The sequence below is a fragment of the Aspergillus tubingensis genome, assembly GCF_013340325.1.
Source record: "Aspergillus tubingensis WU-2223L DNA, scaffold_3, whole genome shotgun sequence".
NCBI classification, from domain to species: Eukaryota; Fungi; Ascomycota; class Eurotiomycetes; order Eurotiales; family Aspergillaceae; genus Aspergillus; species Aspergillus tubingensis.
In genome coordinates this window covers 771,317-786,676 of record NW_023336277.1, presented here as the reverse complement: position 1 = coordinate 786,676, position 15,360 = coordinate 771,317, and the positions used below count along the sequence as shown (strand labels likewise).

The 15,360-nt window shown below is 49.3% G+C and overlaps 4 protein-coding genes across 4 annotated transcripts; 3 read left to right on the top strand and 1 right to left on the bottom strand.

The window, feature by feature from the left end:
• Positions 1-1,619: 1,619 nt before the first annotated feature.
• On the top strand, positions 1,620-4,460 carry argEF (bifunctional acetylglutamate kinase/N-acetyl-gamma-glutamyl-phosphate reductase; the record flags this gene model as incomplete). Its single annotated transcript, XM_035496585.1, has 3 exons — positions 1,620-4,034; positions 4,098-4,338; positions 4,405-4,460. 3 exons carry the CDS (start codon positions 1,620-1,622, stop codon positions 4,458-4,460), a joined length of 2,712 nt encoding a protein of 903 aa, XP_035352478.1.
• Positions 4,461-5,648: 1,188 nt separating this feature from the next.
• On the top strand, positions 5,649-8,229 carry AtWU_01470 (Rad21/Rec8 N terminal domain protein; the record flags this gene model as incomplete). Its single annotated transcript, XM_035496584.1, has 7 exons — positions 5,649-5,667; positions 5,756-5,792; positions 5,858-5,998; positions 6,062-6,196; positions 6,266-6,752; positions 6,811-7,380; positions 7,441-8,229. 7 exons carry the CDS (start codon positions 5,649-5,651, stop codon positions 8,227-8,229), a joined length of 2,178 nt encoding a protein of 725 aa, XP_035352477.1.
• Positions 8,230-10,510: 2,281 nt separating this feature from the next.
• AtWU_01469 (Rad21/Rec8 N terminal domain protein) lies at positions 10,511-12,000 on the top strand (the record flags this gene model as incomplete). Its single annotated transcript, XM_035496583.1, has 5 exons — positions 10,511-10,579; positions 10,674-11,168; positions 11,235-11,555; positions 11,618-11,912; positions 11,972-12,000. 5 exons carry the CDS (start codon positions 10,511-10,513, stop codon positions 11,998-12,000), a joined length of 1,209 nt encoding a protein of 402 aa, XP_035352476.1.
• Positions 12,001-13,782: 1,782 nt separating this feature from the next.
• Positions 13,783-15,114, bottom strand: AtWU_01468 (transcription factor domain family protein; the record flags this gene model as incomplete). Its single annotated transcript, XM_035496582.1, has 1 exon — positions 13,783-15,114. One exon carries the CDS (start codon positions 15,112-15,114, stop codon positions 13,783-13,785), a length of 1,332 nt encoding a protein of 443 aa, XP_035352475.1.
• Between the last annotated feature and the right edge of the window lie 246 nt (positions 15,115-15,360).

The following is a 15,360-nucleotide window of genomic DNA, read 5'->3' as shown; positions in this document are numbered from 1 at the left end:
TGAGCCGATATGGAGATTGAGGCTATGCCACATGATTCCATCGACGGTGAAGATGTAAATGATACTCTCCGGTGCTTCCTCGTGTTCAAGTATCAGTGCTGTTTGTTGGTTTTGGTCTCCTATGTTTGCTCCTTTTCCTTTTCTCTTTTTTTTCTTTTATGTATTTCCTTTGTGTCTTTCCCTTTTTAGCCATTAATGGACCTCTGCTCCAGATTACACTCAAGAGTACACTGCGAGTATAGTACAGGCAACCTAATTTGTCCTTTTGAGACGTCGCACCTGCATAAAAGCGAGAGGGGGAAGAGACGGAGAGAGCAGGACCTGACGAGAAAGACGGTCAGGGCACTCATCTGGCCATAAGTCCGACCCATCGTAGCCTGAGACACGGGTAGATTCTCGTATTGCGGATACTACTACGGAGGAGATTACCAGCCATAGATAAAACCCGCACCCCACGGAAAAAGCAAAGGGAGGAAAGGCTCGGATGAAGGGGACCGAAGAGCAAGGAGATGTGGACCACATTAATATGGAATCTGGATACCCAGTTGTACGTGTTAGGTAAAGGAAGGATCAGATAACGAAAAGGATCCATCTGCACTGACGGATTTGACACCTGTGGCCTGAGTCGTGCTCCAGCACGACTCCAGCAAGACAAGACAGTGATAGGCTGTCGGCAGTTAGCGAGATCTGATAACGGCTTGAAGAGTTATTATTGATTGATGGAAATTGATCACAGGGGATCGTCGGGATCCATATGCTGGGTTTCCATTACGTGTGACGATGCGAAAGAGGGAAGCGAGGTAGTTTGAGGATGGGGGAGCGAAGGGCAACCGGAAATAATGGGAACCGGGACCTTGGAAATAATAGTAATGTGGTGAGTCACTTTTTTTCGATACCCGGCTCCGAAAGTCGCAGCCAAGCCAGCGTTTCGGGCACTTGTGCGGACTGGCGTTTATCCCTCGATATATCTACCTTAAGAAAGCCGGGTTTTGCGCAATTTATTCCAGTGGCCAGATCGAAATTCGCTCACATATAGTGACAGGTTCGACGGAGATCTAGGTGCCCCTGGTTAGCTTATTAGCTTGTGAAAACGGCCTAAAATTCGAGGCAACGCGTGGGGAGAGAGAAAGATATAAAGGGCGCTCCCGAACGCGGCAAAAGAGCGACATTGAAAAAGGCTTTATAAAAAACCTAAGGCTTAACTTGACTCAAGGACAGAATTGGTCACGGCCGAAAAGTAAAGAAAAAAACCCACCTCCGAACCAGGCGATTGCGGCCAGCCATTGGGTCGGAGCTAACTAGTGAGTAATAATTCCCCTCTTCCTAAGTTCCCAAAGGGCGCGCGCCCGCTCCGAAGAGTGGCCGATAATCTCTATCTGGACGATCAAACTCTTTGGGGGGTTGCGGCAAATTCCCTGATGAACCCGCACTACTACCACCTCCGCACAACCTTTTTTCCCTCTTCGTCACCTTCTCCTCTCAACCTCCATTACCACTTCTACTCTACTTCTACTTAACTCCCTCTAACTCCCACCCCGTCTCCCCCCTTCCAGGTCTCCCTCCCTCCGACCTTCCTGTCCGATATAGGCCTCAGCAGCTGCCGCATGCTGGCTGGCAATATGTTCTCCCTTCGCACCGCCGTGCGGAGAGCTTCCTCCAGCAAGCCCCTCCGCGCCGTCTCCGCACAGCATGCTGTTTCTTCTGCCAGACTGGGCGGCGCCTCTGCTCGTCAATCCCTGAAGGCCTCTGCGGTTCCCCTGTTGCAGAGTCGTCACTACTCCCGTGCTACTGACCCCCAGCTTTCCTCCACCCGCTCGACCGTTGTCCAGCTGCTGAGCAACATCGGTTCCAAGCGCGAGGTGCAGCAGTATCTCTCTCACTTCACCTCCGTTTCCTCCCAGCAATTCGCTGTCATCAAGGTCGGCGGTGCCATCATCACCGAACACCTCCAGACTCTTTCCTCCGCCCTTGCCTTCCTGAACCATGTCGGCCTGTACCCGATCGTCGTCCACGGTGCTGGACCCCAGCTTAACCGTATGCTGGAGGACGCTGGTGTCGAGCCTCAGTTCGAAGATGGAATCCGAGTCACCGATGGAAAGACATTGGCTCTGGCCCGGAAGCTGTTCCTGGAGGAGAACCTGAAGCTGATTGAGGAGTTGGAGCGCATGGGTGTCCGGGCGCGCCCTCTCAACGCGGGTGTCTTCACCGCTGATTACCTGGACAAGGACAAGTACAACCTGGTTGGCAAGATCAATGGCGTGAACAAGAAGCCAATTGAGTCTGCCATTGAGGCTGGCTGCCTTCCCATTCTTACGTCTATGGCCGAGACTCCCGATGGCCAGGTTCTCAACGTCAATGCTGATGTGGCTGCCGGTGAGTTGGCGCGTGCGCTCCAGCCGCTCAAGATTGTCTACCTCGCCGAGAAGGGTGGCTTGTTCAACGGCGACACCGGTGAGAAGATCTCTGTGATCAACCTCGACGAGGAGTACGATCACCTGATGACTCAGTGGTGGGTCCGTCACGGTACCCGCCTGAAGATCAAGGAGATGAAGGACTTGCTTAGCGACCTTCCTCGTACCTCCAGCGTGGCCATCATCCACCCTGCTGATCTGCAGAAGGAACTCTTCACCGACTCTGGAGCCGGTACGCTGATCCGCCGTGGAAACAAGGTCCACGTTAAGACTTCCCTCTCTGAGTTTGAGGATCTCGAGAAGCTCAAGGAGGTCCTGGTTCGTGACCGCGAGGGCCTGGATGCCCGCGCCACTGTTGACCGTTACGTCGAGGGCTTGAAGGAGCGTGACTTCAAGGTCTACTATGATGAGCCTATGGAAGCCCTGGCTGTTGTTCTGCCCCCGCAGAAGGACGCTACTTCTTCCCTGGCTCACTTGGCTACCTTCACCATCACCAAGTCCGGCTGGTTGACCAACGTTGCCGACAACGTCTTTGCTTCCATCAAGAAGGACTACCCCAAGCTTGTCTGGACCGTCAAGGAGGATGATGAGAACCTGACCTGGTTCTTCGACAAGGCCGATGGCAGCCTCAGCCGTGAGGGAGAGGTTCTCTTCTGGTACGGTGTCGAGAGCGGTGAGGAGGTCAAGCAGCTGGTGCAGGAGTTCAACCAGCACGGTCGCCAGATGTTCGGAGACATCAACCTCGAGTCGAGGCTGCACCGCGCCGCCCAGGCTGCCACTCACATTGGCAAGGGTTTTGGTGCTAGCGGCGCTTCTGCTGAGCAGAAGCGTGCCTTCTCCTCTACCAGCAATGCTCTGCGCGCCGCTCGTTCCGCTCGTCCGATGGTTCCTGTGCAGACCGTCAGAACCTACGCCACGACGAACCCTAACCCCCCGTTGGGAGAGAAGAACATGTCCAACACCCGCCCCGCCAAGGTTGCTCTTATCGGAGCCCGTGGTTACACCGGTCAGGCTTTGATCAGCCTGCTCAACGCCCACCCTCACATGGATCTGCGTCACGTCTCCTCTCGCGAGCTGGTTGGCAAGAAGCTGCAGGGTTACGACAAGCGTGAGATTATCTACGAGAACCTCAGCCCCGAGGATGTTAAGCGCATGTCCTCCAACGGAGACGTCGACTGCTGGGTCATGGCTCTGCCCAACGGCGTTTGCAAACCGTTTGTTGATGCCGTGGATCAGGGTGCCGAGAAGGGCAACGTGATCGTTGACCTGAGTGCCGACTACCGCTTCGACAGCAACTGGACCTACGGTCTGCCTGAGTTGGTCAGCCGTTCCAAGATTGCCCAGGCTACCCGTATCGCCAACCCTGGATGCTACGCTACTGCCGCTCAGATTGGAATTGCTCCCCTTGTGCCCTTCCTCGGTGGCCAGCCCACTGTTTTCGGTGTTTCCGGCTACTCCGGAGCTGGCACTAAGCCCAGCCCCAAGAACGATGTGGACAACCTCACCAACAACATCATCCCCTACAGCTTGACTGATCACATCCACGAGAAGGAGATCAGCGCGCAGCTCGGTACCAGCATTGCGTTCATCCCTCACGTTGCTGTCTGGTTCCAGGGAATTCACGTATGTTACCCTTGTTTCAATGCTCTCTAATTTCGTTTTGTGTTGAAGCTGACTTCTATGCAGCACACTATCAGCATCCCCTTGAAGGAGGAGATGAGCTCCCGCGACATCCGCAACATCTACCAGGATCGTTATGCTGGTGAGAAGCTCGTGAAGATCGTTGGCGAGCCTCCTTCCGTCAAGGACATTGCTGGCCGCCACGGCGTCGAGGTTGGTGGCTTTGCTGTCCACTCCAGCGGCAAGCGGGTCGTCGTGTGTGCTACCATTGACAACCTGCTCAAGGGTGCTGCCACCCAGTGCCTGCGTAAGTCCTCCAGCCTAACAGTCCCTGGACTCACATGGATAGAATTGAAGCTAATGCTCGCCACAGAGAACATGAACCTTGCCCTTGGCTACGGCGAATACCAGGGCATTCCTCTTGACTAGGTGTCTCCTATATGTTAGATACACCTCATGTACTATGATCTGGTCCGGGGGTAGGTATAGAACCCCCTCCCATACGGGGGCTTATTTTCTGGAATCGAGAAAATGTCCTTCGTGTTTTAAAGTTCTGGTTTGATCTTTCTTGCGTGTCTCATACCCCACGTGCATCTTTCTGGGTTGCTATGGGTTGGAGATAATTGTAGCAGCATTTACCTCTTCCTTCATTTTCCATAGTCAACTTGATTTCCTTTCACTTTTCTTCTTGATTCTCAGTTTTCTCGTCCTCTATAGACCCCTGGCTTTTTTCGGTCTTTATTCTGTATTGCCATGATTGTGTTGTCATAACGGGCACTGAAAAGTACCTTCCATGTATAATGTTCTCTGTGGGTTCATTGACGTTTCTTGAAACTGGTTTAGTGTAGCAATATAGAAGGGGACAAAAAAATGCTCACACAATTGGATGCGATTAAAAACAACGGTTTGCTCCTAACGCGGCGTGCATTCCACCAAGACAGATATAGTCTAGTAACGTGCACATGCAGTTCGAGTATCATCTGGTAAAATCAACAGAGAAGTGTAACAGAATATCCTACGTCCTGTTATAGTGAGCGATTTTGAGTTGACTGTCATACTCCGATGGTGATTCCTCACTACTACCTGCTTAATTCCCAACTCTAGTCCCATCGCCTTCCAGCTCCACCAACATCCCTCACACGCCGACTATCCCTCTCAGTTCTCTTTGCTGGTATTTGATCACTTTGTCTCATCAGAAAGGCCCCGCCCTATACCTATCTTGCTAGTCACGGCAGACCACCATCATCTGTCTTACCATTATCCTGCCCGCTCTTACTCGAGCAGTGGCTAGCTCTCATACTTCCCACCCCACCGGAAGACAGCTGGCCCAGGTAACAACTCTCTACAGTCAGAGCTAGAAGCTAAGACTACCTTCCGCGTTGCGAAGCATCCCAACGCGATTTAGTTCAGCTGGTCAATCCCGTTCAAAAATATACCAGGTCTCTTTCTTATACCTGAACCACCGCCTGCTAATAAGTTCGGGGCGCGGTCCCCAGATCCAAACAGCTACTGAAACGTCCTTACGCGTCTAAAATCGTGGTGGTTCATAGATTGAGCATCAGCCTGAGGGACGCGTCGAGGACCGCTCCCCAAGGCGCATAAGGGCGCGAGGTCGAAATGTTCTATAGCCATGAGAGTAAGTGGATTTAGATATGGATTCACCCTGAACCTGGAGCTTTGCGAATGCTATTGTCGAATGGCTACTGATGCACTCATTCGATTAGTTCTCACATCTCCCGAACATGGAGTTGCTACGGTCTGGTGAGTTGTCGCGTTCCCTCCTGAGACCTGTCTGCTCTATTATACTGACACTGTAATCATTATAGGCTGGTTGCCACCCTGGGCTCGAAGTCCGTGACTAGAAAGTTGAACAAAAAGGCTATACTGGATGTGGATGTTCCCAAGACGTGTGGTGTCATAATGGACCCGGTGGCGCCGATGGCTTTGAGACTTCAGGGGAATCTACTGTGAGATCTGCTGTTCGCAAACAAATCCGAGGACTACCTACTCATCGCATCATACTTCTTTAGATATGGGGTGTCGAGGGTATACAGCCAACAGTGTGGATACACCCTCACCGATGTTCAAGCCATGCATGACAGGATGAGAGCTCTGCTGAAGGTTCTACCGGGAGGTGGCCTTGACCCTATGGCAGGGAAGGCTAGGTCTGTACTTCTGGTGCCTTAATACTTGTGGACATTGCGACAGTGTCTCAGTGCTTACCCTTCTCACAGACCAGATCAGCTCATTCTACCCTACGATCCGAGTTTCCTTCCTGAAAATAACCTCCCTGGCTTGGGACTGGATTTTTCAAGCTTGAATCTGTCGATTGACTTAGACTTGAGTCAACAACCAAGTCGGATGTGGCCTCAGACTCCTGATCTTAGCCAATCTGCTCTCTCACAGACTGATAGTCTGAAACTCGATTTGTCTTCCAATAGATCATTTGGGGATATAGATGGCTTCAGCGCAGGTACCAGTGTGAGCCGGTATGGAGGGATAGGCATCGATTTTGGTGGCATCGAGCCCCTCCAGCTTGGTGAAGAATCCGGAGTGATCCTGCAACCTGACTTTGAATTTGACGAAGATGGAAATATCATAGAGCTTGCTGGATCAGTTCAGCCCGAGACAAGATTCCAAGGGACTAGGTCCACCATGGAAGAAAGAGCTGCAGATGCCATGGAGGTTGATGTGACAGAGAATTTTGTCATGGAAGATCAGGTACGCTTCATTAATCTCTCATTAAATATTTCAATTGCCTGACAAGACTATGAAATAGTCGGCTTTACTTGACGAAGGACCCAAGACAGAACTACCAGATCTAAAGCCAAAAACCGAAAGCGTTGACATACAGAAGACCACCCAAAACCGCGCCTCTATCTTTGATCAGGCAGTGGACGATGAAGATACTGTGGAGTCGAATATGGCATTGCAGCAAAAGAGAAGAGGTCCCAAGCTCATTGGTTTAGATGCCCAAATCGCACTGCGAAACACTGAAATGGCCCAGTTGAATAGTAACTATGTGCAGAACATGGCAGCAGCCTCGAAGCAGAAACAGAGAAACAAGCTTCCAACCTTGGCGAAAAAGAGGGCTGCCTTCTGGGTCTTCGGTCAAGGCATTGGTTCTGTCGGTGTGCGCGTGGGGTTGTCTCAAGTCACGCACCCATTGCATTCTTTCTCGGGCAAGCAGCTGTATGAAAAGCTCCTTGATGAGTCAAATGGTCGAGTACGCAAGCGTGTTCATCCCTCGATTGAAGGCGAGGATCCCGATCTCGACACACGGCGTGTCCGTCCAAGGGTGGAGGATGAAGATCAGATTGGACGTCACGACGACAGGTTATGGAACGAGGTATGTATATGTCGACGTGCTCTTATGCTTACCGGACCAAAGCTGACCTTTTCTACACAGGATGTCGAACTTGGTCGCAATGCACCATCATCTCTTCGCGATGACCACTCCATTCAAATGCCATGGAACATCACAGCATCGGTCCAAAGCTCTCGGCAGGGCTCGTCTGCGGCGGATATTCTTCGCGGTTTTGGCAGCGCCAGTGACTTTTCATCGCATGGCATTTCCGATACCGGATTTGGAAGAGCACGCAGCCGTCTTACAAGCGCAAGTCCCCTTGCTGGTCGTGGGTTTCCTTTCGATGCTGAAGCGCTCAATGTCCTCTCCATTCCCGGAAACGAATTGGGTGAGCTGGACAACCTTGACGACTTTGACATCTCTCAGTATCTACACACAGAGCTTGCGACAGAGCATGGCGGAGCCTTTGAGGACCAAGTAATGGGAGTAGGCCATGAAACGCACTCTGTTGTTCAGGGCCTGCAAGTGCTCAATGATGAATCACAAAAGTCAACACTTGACCAAGACAGCTTAAACTTCCTCAAGTACTTGGAAAGCATATTCATGACCGCGACACCTGCAAACGAAGAGGAAGTTTATGACCCGAATGGTCCAGCCGGGGAAATCAAATCAGTAACATTCTCCACACTCCTCCCTCCGCAGAAGACCTCTCACATCGTGGCTACTCAAGGTCTCATGCATGTGCTTACCCTTGCAACTAGAGGTATACTTTCGGTACACCAAGAAGCATACGAAGACCAAAGCACTGAAGAATATGGCGTGCGATATGAGTACGGAGAAATTCACATATGCATACCCGGATTGTCGGAGGCTACTGCAGCACAGCATTGATCGTCCGTTGTCAGATCTGTAGCTGCAGAGTCCCCCGTCTGTATTGAGTACTTTGTTTATTTTACTTTTTTTCCTACTCCTGACTGTTTTGAGTAGAGACATGCACGTGTCATTCTATTCTATCAATTTCCTTATTTACATCATGTGAAGTACAAGTCTTCATCACAAAACGTTTTAATAGCTGATCTATCAAATTTACTGTTCATACCATGTCTGAGACCCCAAGCCTCTCAAATACAGTTTTAAACCAAAATTTCCGACGCCTCATACCACTAAACCAGCATCATGACCACCACCAAGTTATCAGTACGAGATCCCCAAGCCCACATCGTTTGCGCCAGGAAAATAAACCTTGCACAACAGACTCAAGTACGCATTGACAAAACAAGGTAGAGAAAACCCTATCGATGACGTCCGGACATAAGAGCAGCAGACATACATCTGAAACAAAGAGTGAGCCCCTCAACCCCAAGCAAACAACATACGAACTAACTAACTACAAAACGAAGCGACGCAGTAAGTACAAGGCGTCGAGAAGAGCTCGCGATTGGCCTCTGACGATCGGTGGGCCGGTGTGGTCTCATCATCATCAAGAGGAAAGATCAGATCAGGCCAGGCCAGGCCAGTCTGCAGTGATTCTGGTCCAACACCATAAGTGGACAAGAAGTAGTAATATTGCAAGCCAGAAAGCAGTTTTATTTGAAATTAAGTCGTCATTTTTCTTTCCCGTGGTGTAAAAACAAATAAACCGTCTTGATTAGATCCATACCAGTATGGTATACGAGAGTACATAGTACTAAAGTTTAGTAATAATAAGTAATACGTACAAACGCTTCCATTTATGGATGGATGCCGGCGACACCTAAACAGAAATAGTATACAGATTAATACATGACGGCGTTTAACCAGCATAGTATTATATCAGACTATATATGTATTGCATCTTCAACATCGCACATCGCACAATTGAAGCATACTATGTACATTTCTTCAAGATGATGATGATTATTATGATGATGTTCAGGGGGGAAATTCGGTTCCTCCTCCAAGACACGGCAAGACACGCGAGGTTGGCGGTGGCTGTGCCGCGCTGCGTTCTTGCGTTTCCTTACACAGCATACTACTTACTGTGTGCTGTCACAAGAAGTTGCGATCGCGAGGAAATGAGCAATTAGTATGTCCCATCATTGAAGAAGATGATTATTTAGATTCAAGACCCCTCGTTTATGTATGTCTCAGGATTGCAAAAAATGTTAAATTCATCAATGATGGGTTGAACGAATACGAACGGGGCATAGATAGATAGATAGAACAACACAGCAAGTTTACTTCTTTTAGTATCCGCGCGGTCCGGCCGTTTAAGTGGTGGCCTTGTGAGACGCGGTATATCGAAACTTGTAAATGTGCCGATCGTTCCATACCCTTACGGCGATACCAGTAACACGGTATAACTAACTATCTATCAGGTATTTAGGGTACGCAATCTAGATTCTAAGATAAATATGGATGGATGTATACCACAGATCTAACTATAAATTTATAAATGCTGTAGAATAATCTCTCAAAGATGATCGACTCCATTTAGCTGCAGCTCTGCTCTGCTCGATTTATTTGTATTCCCTGCTCCGATGCATTGAATGGTCTACGCTGATAGGGCCTTGTCAAGCCTCCGCTTATTTGGGGAACGTGGTCGGGCTTTGGTCAGCCTGCCGCGTGACAGAATTTGACTTTGGGTGAGGCACCCAAGGCCGGAGTTGGACTTTGTTCAAAAAGGGAACAAAGAAGAGAAAGATAATGAGGGATGAATGGAAGAGGAAGATCAGAAGAGGTGAAGAAAATGATCAAGCTATCAATGTATCTAGATAGTATTATAATTAGTCGTTGGTTAGTGTACAGTAAGTTGAGCAAAACCAGTAATATTAATCTCTCGGTATGCTGGTTTTCTTGTGGACGGACCCCCTCGGGATCAAAATTACGCATATGGTAAGGTCTCGTCCTGACGGGCTCGCGTAACTTAACCGCCACCGTCTCGGTCTTGTCTTGTCCCCGTTTTGTCTCGTCTTGTTTCCTTCCCAGGCCCGGTCAAACACTCTCTCTTCCTTTTCACTCTCGCTCCCCCGAGTCCTCGCTGCCTCGTTCCTCATCTTTTGCTTTCCCCACGAAACGTCCAACCAAACCCCCATCTCCATCCCCTGCAGCGGCCCTTCTCATCTCTTTTTCTAGTCGATTTTCTCCGGCCAATCCATCCACCATCGATTTCTTCAACCCTTTCGTCGTGAACATGGGTCGGACCGTCGACCAGGAAGTTCACGCGGCGTTCGTCGAGTTCCGCGCCAAGGAAGACGATAAGGTGCGTGACTCCTGTATTTCCCGTAATATTTCAACCCGCCGCCCAACACCAGCGTCACTGACATGACGAACCTGGCGTGTTTGCTTTCCCACAGTGTCTTTCCGTCCAGTGTATCTACTGCCAGCAGATTCGCGCAAAGAACACCTCACGCCAGAAGCAGCACCTGCTCGAGTGTCCCGGTCTCCGCGGCCACACCAACCCCCAGGCCCAGTCCCAGTCCGCCCCCTCTGCCCCGAATGGCATCGCCGCTGCCAATGGATACCCTCCCACCCCCAATGGTGCTGCGGCCACCGCGCCGGGTGCTGCTCCGGGGCCTGGTGCTCTCGCGACTCCCAACGGTCCCATGATGTCCAACGGTGTCAATCCTCATGCTACCCCGATGCAGACGCCATTGCAGAACATGCAGAGTCGCGCCTCTCTCCCGACATCAGGCCCGGCCGGAACCGCCTCCACCGTCTCTGCCACCCAGCAGGCAGCTCGTGCCACTCCCAAAGCGAAGCCTAAGAACTCGACCTCGAACCTTCCTGCCCCTCCCCTCGATGACGTTCATGCCGCGTTCGTGGAGTTCCGTGCCAAAGAAGAAGACAAGGTGAGCGAGGACATGGCCCGCGTGTTGCCCGATAGAACCCTATGTCTGACAGGAGACCCCCACCAGTGTCTGTCCGTTCAATGCATCTATTGCCAGCAGGTCCGCGCAAAGAATACCAGCCGTCAACGTCAGCACTTGTTGGAATGCCCCACCTACCTCAGTGTTATGAAAGATTCGATCCCCGCAAACAACCTTCTTCATACCTTCCCCGAAGGCGACGTGGCGCGTTCCCTGCAGATCCCCGCGCCTACCCTGGAGCTGGACTTCCGCATGAGCATTAAGATGAACCCGAAGGTGTCGGTAGGTGAGAGTATTTGGGGTCAACGTGATTGGGTAACATTCGTCGGTGGTCAGTGGGCTGGTCGATGGGGTAAGGGTGTCGTTCTGGTAAGTCGTGACGCGCAATTGGTTGCCTGCTATAATTAGCAACATGCTCACCGTGCATACAGCCTGGAGGACAAGACTCGCAGGTCGTGACCAAGGAATCTTCTACACATCTTCGAGCGAGCTACATGCTCCAGACCGCCGACGATCCCCCCGCATACATTGTCGTGAAGACCAACGGCTGGTTGACCGGAGCCAAGGACATTCTGGACAAGGTCAACGACCCCGGTATGGCGGATAGCATCAACCCCAATACATACAAATACCGCATCAACTTGAACATGGAAACTGGAGACGAACGTTACGCGTTTTTGAACACTCTGATGTGGATTGGAAGTGGCTGCCGCAGGGGCCACGAAGGTCAGTGCTGATCCCATTTCATTATGCGGGCTTGATTCACTTTACTAATACCTCTGCAGTCATCTTTGATGCATTCCGCGTCAACTAATCTGCCACGATATTGCAGCTGTTTTGTCCGTTATTAAGCGAGTAGCAATTGTTGATTTCATGGGGGAAAATCGTTGTCTTGGTTGTTTTTTTTCTACTTTCCTTTCCACCTTTTGATTGGGCTTTGACCCTCTCTTCTGAAGTGTGGCTTGTGTATTTATCTCTTCGATCCATCCGTGTGGGCTTACCCTTTCCCTGGGGCGATGCCTGCCTACCTACCTACCTACCTGCCATTACTTCCATTTATCTTCACGAGTCCGCTTGATGCGTTCGTTCGAGGAAAGTTCTCCTTCGAATGTCCTATTATGACTTGTCTTTGGGTTTCTTCTATCTCTTCCTTTCTTCTTTGTTTCCCTTGATCCCATTTCCATTTTGAGCTGTCCACTTTTGTAACTGGTATCCGTTTGACTTTCATTTCCTCCGTGTTTCTTTTTTACTATTTACATCTCCTACGAAGCAAGATTGTCATCATGAAGTTTCTCTTCACAACCCCGGTTTTTTACTTTTCCTTCTTGTCGATTACATTCGACTCCCACACTCCCCCTCATCACAACCCTAATACGTTGAGCCAAAGCGTTGAGTATACACGCTCGCATCTTGTACCTCTATCTTATTTTCCAGAATGGATATTGAATTGCCAGTTTTGATACCTGATAGATCTAGTTCGTAATTAGCAATAAAACAGCTAGCTATTTAGTAAATTAATGAGACCCTGAAAAACCCCTCAGTACGAATACTCAATCTACCGTATACTAAGCAGTTAATAAGTAATAGTAGTAGTAAAGTACAATCCATCCAACGTCAACTTGACTATTTATCAGCTTGAATACCAAATAAGCACCTGATACTTGGAATCGATCTATCTATCTCAACCTTCTCATCAAAAGACAAAAGTACACTGTAGTATTGTCAGGACAAGTCCCCAATAATGTCTATCATACATGATATTGTACTATATACCAGCCTTACTTACCAGCAAGCAAGTAAAAGCGGAGTAGACAAGGCAAAGATAGATTACTTAGTTTACTTAGTTTACTTACTTTACCGAGCCAAGCCCGCGGCCCAGCTGAGGGGTATCATGATACACCCATCCACTTAACCAAAACCATACTTCTAGTATTAATTAGTTGAAATGATATGATACTACGAAACTAAAACCACCAATGAGAAACGTAGTAATTATCAAATAGGGCTGACAAGATATACACTTGTTACTATGGTATTATAGCTAGCATTATCGACCTGTATCTAAGCACTATTCATAATATTTACCAACCACAAGGAGTTCTTATCCCTGATGCATTCATCCTGTAGTGCAAGTAAGTATATTATTGTGAGATTGGGTCGATCTATAGGTTGAATATTGATAAGGTAGTAAGTAAGTATGGTATGGGAAAGTGTTGTGAAGAGGAGGGGGGTCATGAGGGATCATTAAGCTTAATGGCGGTGGTAATATTGCTATGATGTATGGATAAGATGGTGAAGATGGATTTGGAATGTGTATGTTATGTTGGACGCTTGGGGGATATGGAGGGACAATGTTGGTAATGATAGGCGGCAATCATTGAGTTATGATGTATTGTTTCTGCTCTTGCTGTCTGGATATTGGCAGGTGGACACATCTTTGTGTAGATGATTTAAATAGTAACAGATTGGAGACAAAAATAGCAAAAGTCCCCTCGTCGTAGGCACTGATATTTCGTAGATTAAGGAGTAGTATGATGATATAGCCTGTTGAAATATATTCAACATACTAGTAGCAAAGAGATAACAGTTGTCAAGGCTATCCTCTCCTCTGCCTGTAATAAGAAGGAAACACAAGTATATCGACTCCCGCATCTTCACCAGCTCGAACCAGTGGCGTAAAAGCCTCCTTGGCAGATGAACTCGCATGAAGATTTGACCAATACGTCTGGATTTCCACTTCCTCGAGATGCGGAAACTTCTCCTTCCGACAAGCCACCACCTCCAACATATTGGACATGACTTGATCCGTCTGAGAGGATTCAAAATGTGTCACAGCTAGGTATTTCAAACTAGGCGGCAAGATCTCTTTAAGCGACGATACTCTTGGTCGGTCATCACTCAAGTGGAAATTCAGCAGTGTGGCGACGGGAATCCGGAGATCCCATAGCTTAGTGAAATCCACCATTGGCCCGAACCAGTCGATTGGAGGCGGATCACCATCTTCCACATCCTCGTCAAATCCTGAGCTACCCGTCTCCCCTCGGTCGTTCAGATGAAGGACCTGCAAGCTGTGCTTTTGCGTACTAAGCGCAGAATAGAATGCCCGAGGACGGAAATTCATATATCGTTCTCCCCATATCACCTGATTCGAGTGTTGGAATTTGAAATTTTCGAGATTCGCACACGATGTGATAAAGTCCGCCATGCCTTTGCTGCCATTGGGGTTTACACCAAATTCTAGCTCAACAATTGGAGAGGTCCCCTTAGCAGGCTTAAAAGCTGGGTGATCAATTTGAGTAACCATTGACTCAACCACGGAATCCAGGCTCACAGACCGCACGGACGGGAGGTGGAAGAAAGGGAGGAACTCGTTATTGGGATACCATGCTTTGTTATCGTCCGAGGAGTCGATCCCGACGTCTTCCAAGTGCTGTAGAATTGGCATCGTGTCAAATGGCTTCTCGCGCATTGCGGCACGTGAGAGAACTCGATTGAAAAATTTGACTCCCCATGTATAGTGCATTAACAAGCTGGTCATGTTTTCCATGGTCAAGAGTAGTAGGCCAAGCCATGCATCTTGATTGCCCTCTATCAAAGCCTCCTCCCATTCTTTCGTTTCCGCCTCTGATTGGCTGATCCGATTCACAAGCGGTAGAACAGAAGTAATATCGTGATTCTGCTTCTCCCTTGTATAGGAGGACCACCAATGCAACCTGAAATCTTTGATGGAAGATCCTATCGCGGGGTTCTCCTGGATGGCCAGGAGAAGAGGGCGAATCTGAGATCCCTCAATCCAAACATAGTCGTAGACTGCCTTAAAGAGAACTGACCGCCAACGGCGACAAACCAGGAGGAACTGGTATTTATCTTTGAACAAGACGATATTGTCAACAATAAGAAGGAGGATCTCGTCCGGAAGGCGATCCATCTTGTCAGCCAAGGCGAATTAAGGAGATGAACAAGTCGGCATCAGGCGGGTAAGGATTTTCTTGCTCTGTCTGGACCCCATTTTAGCGCGAAGGTTGAACCAGACGGAAGTGGTTGAAGCTAAGCCAGCTGAGGTGGGTTCAGGATGAGGACGGGGGCGAAGCGAAGAGGGATGGATAAACGGAGAAAGAGACAAAAGAGAGCGAAGCGAGTCAGTTCAAACGAACCCAACAACAAGAAGTATAGA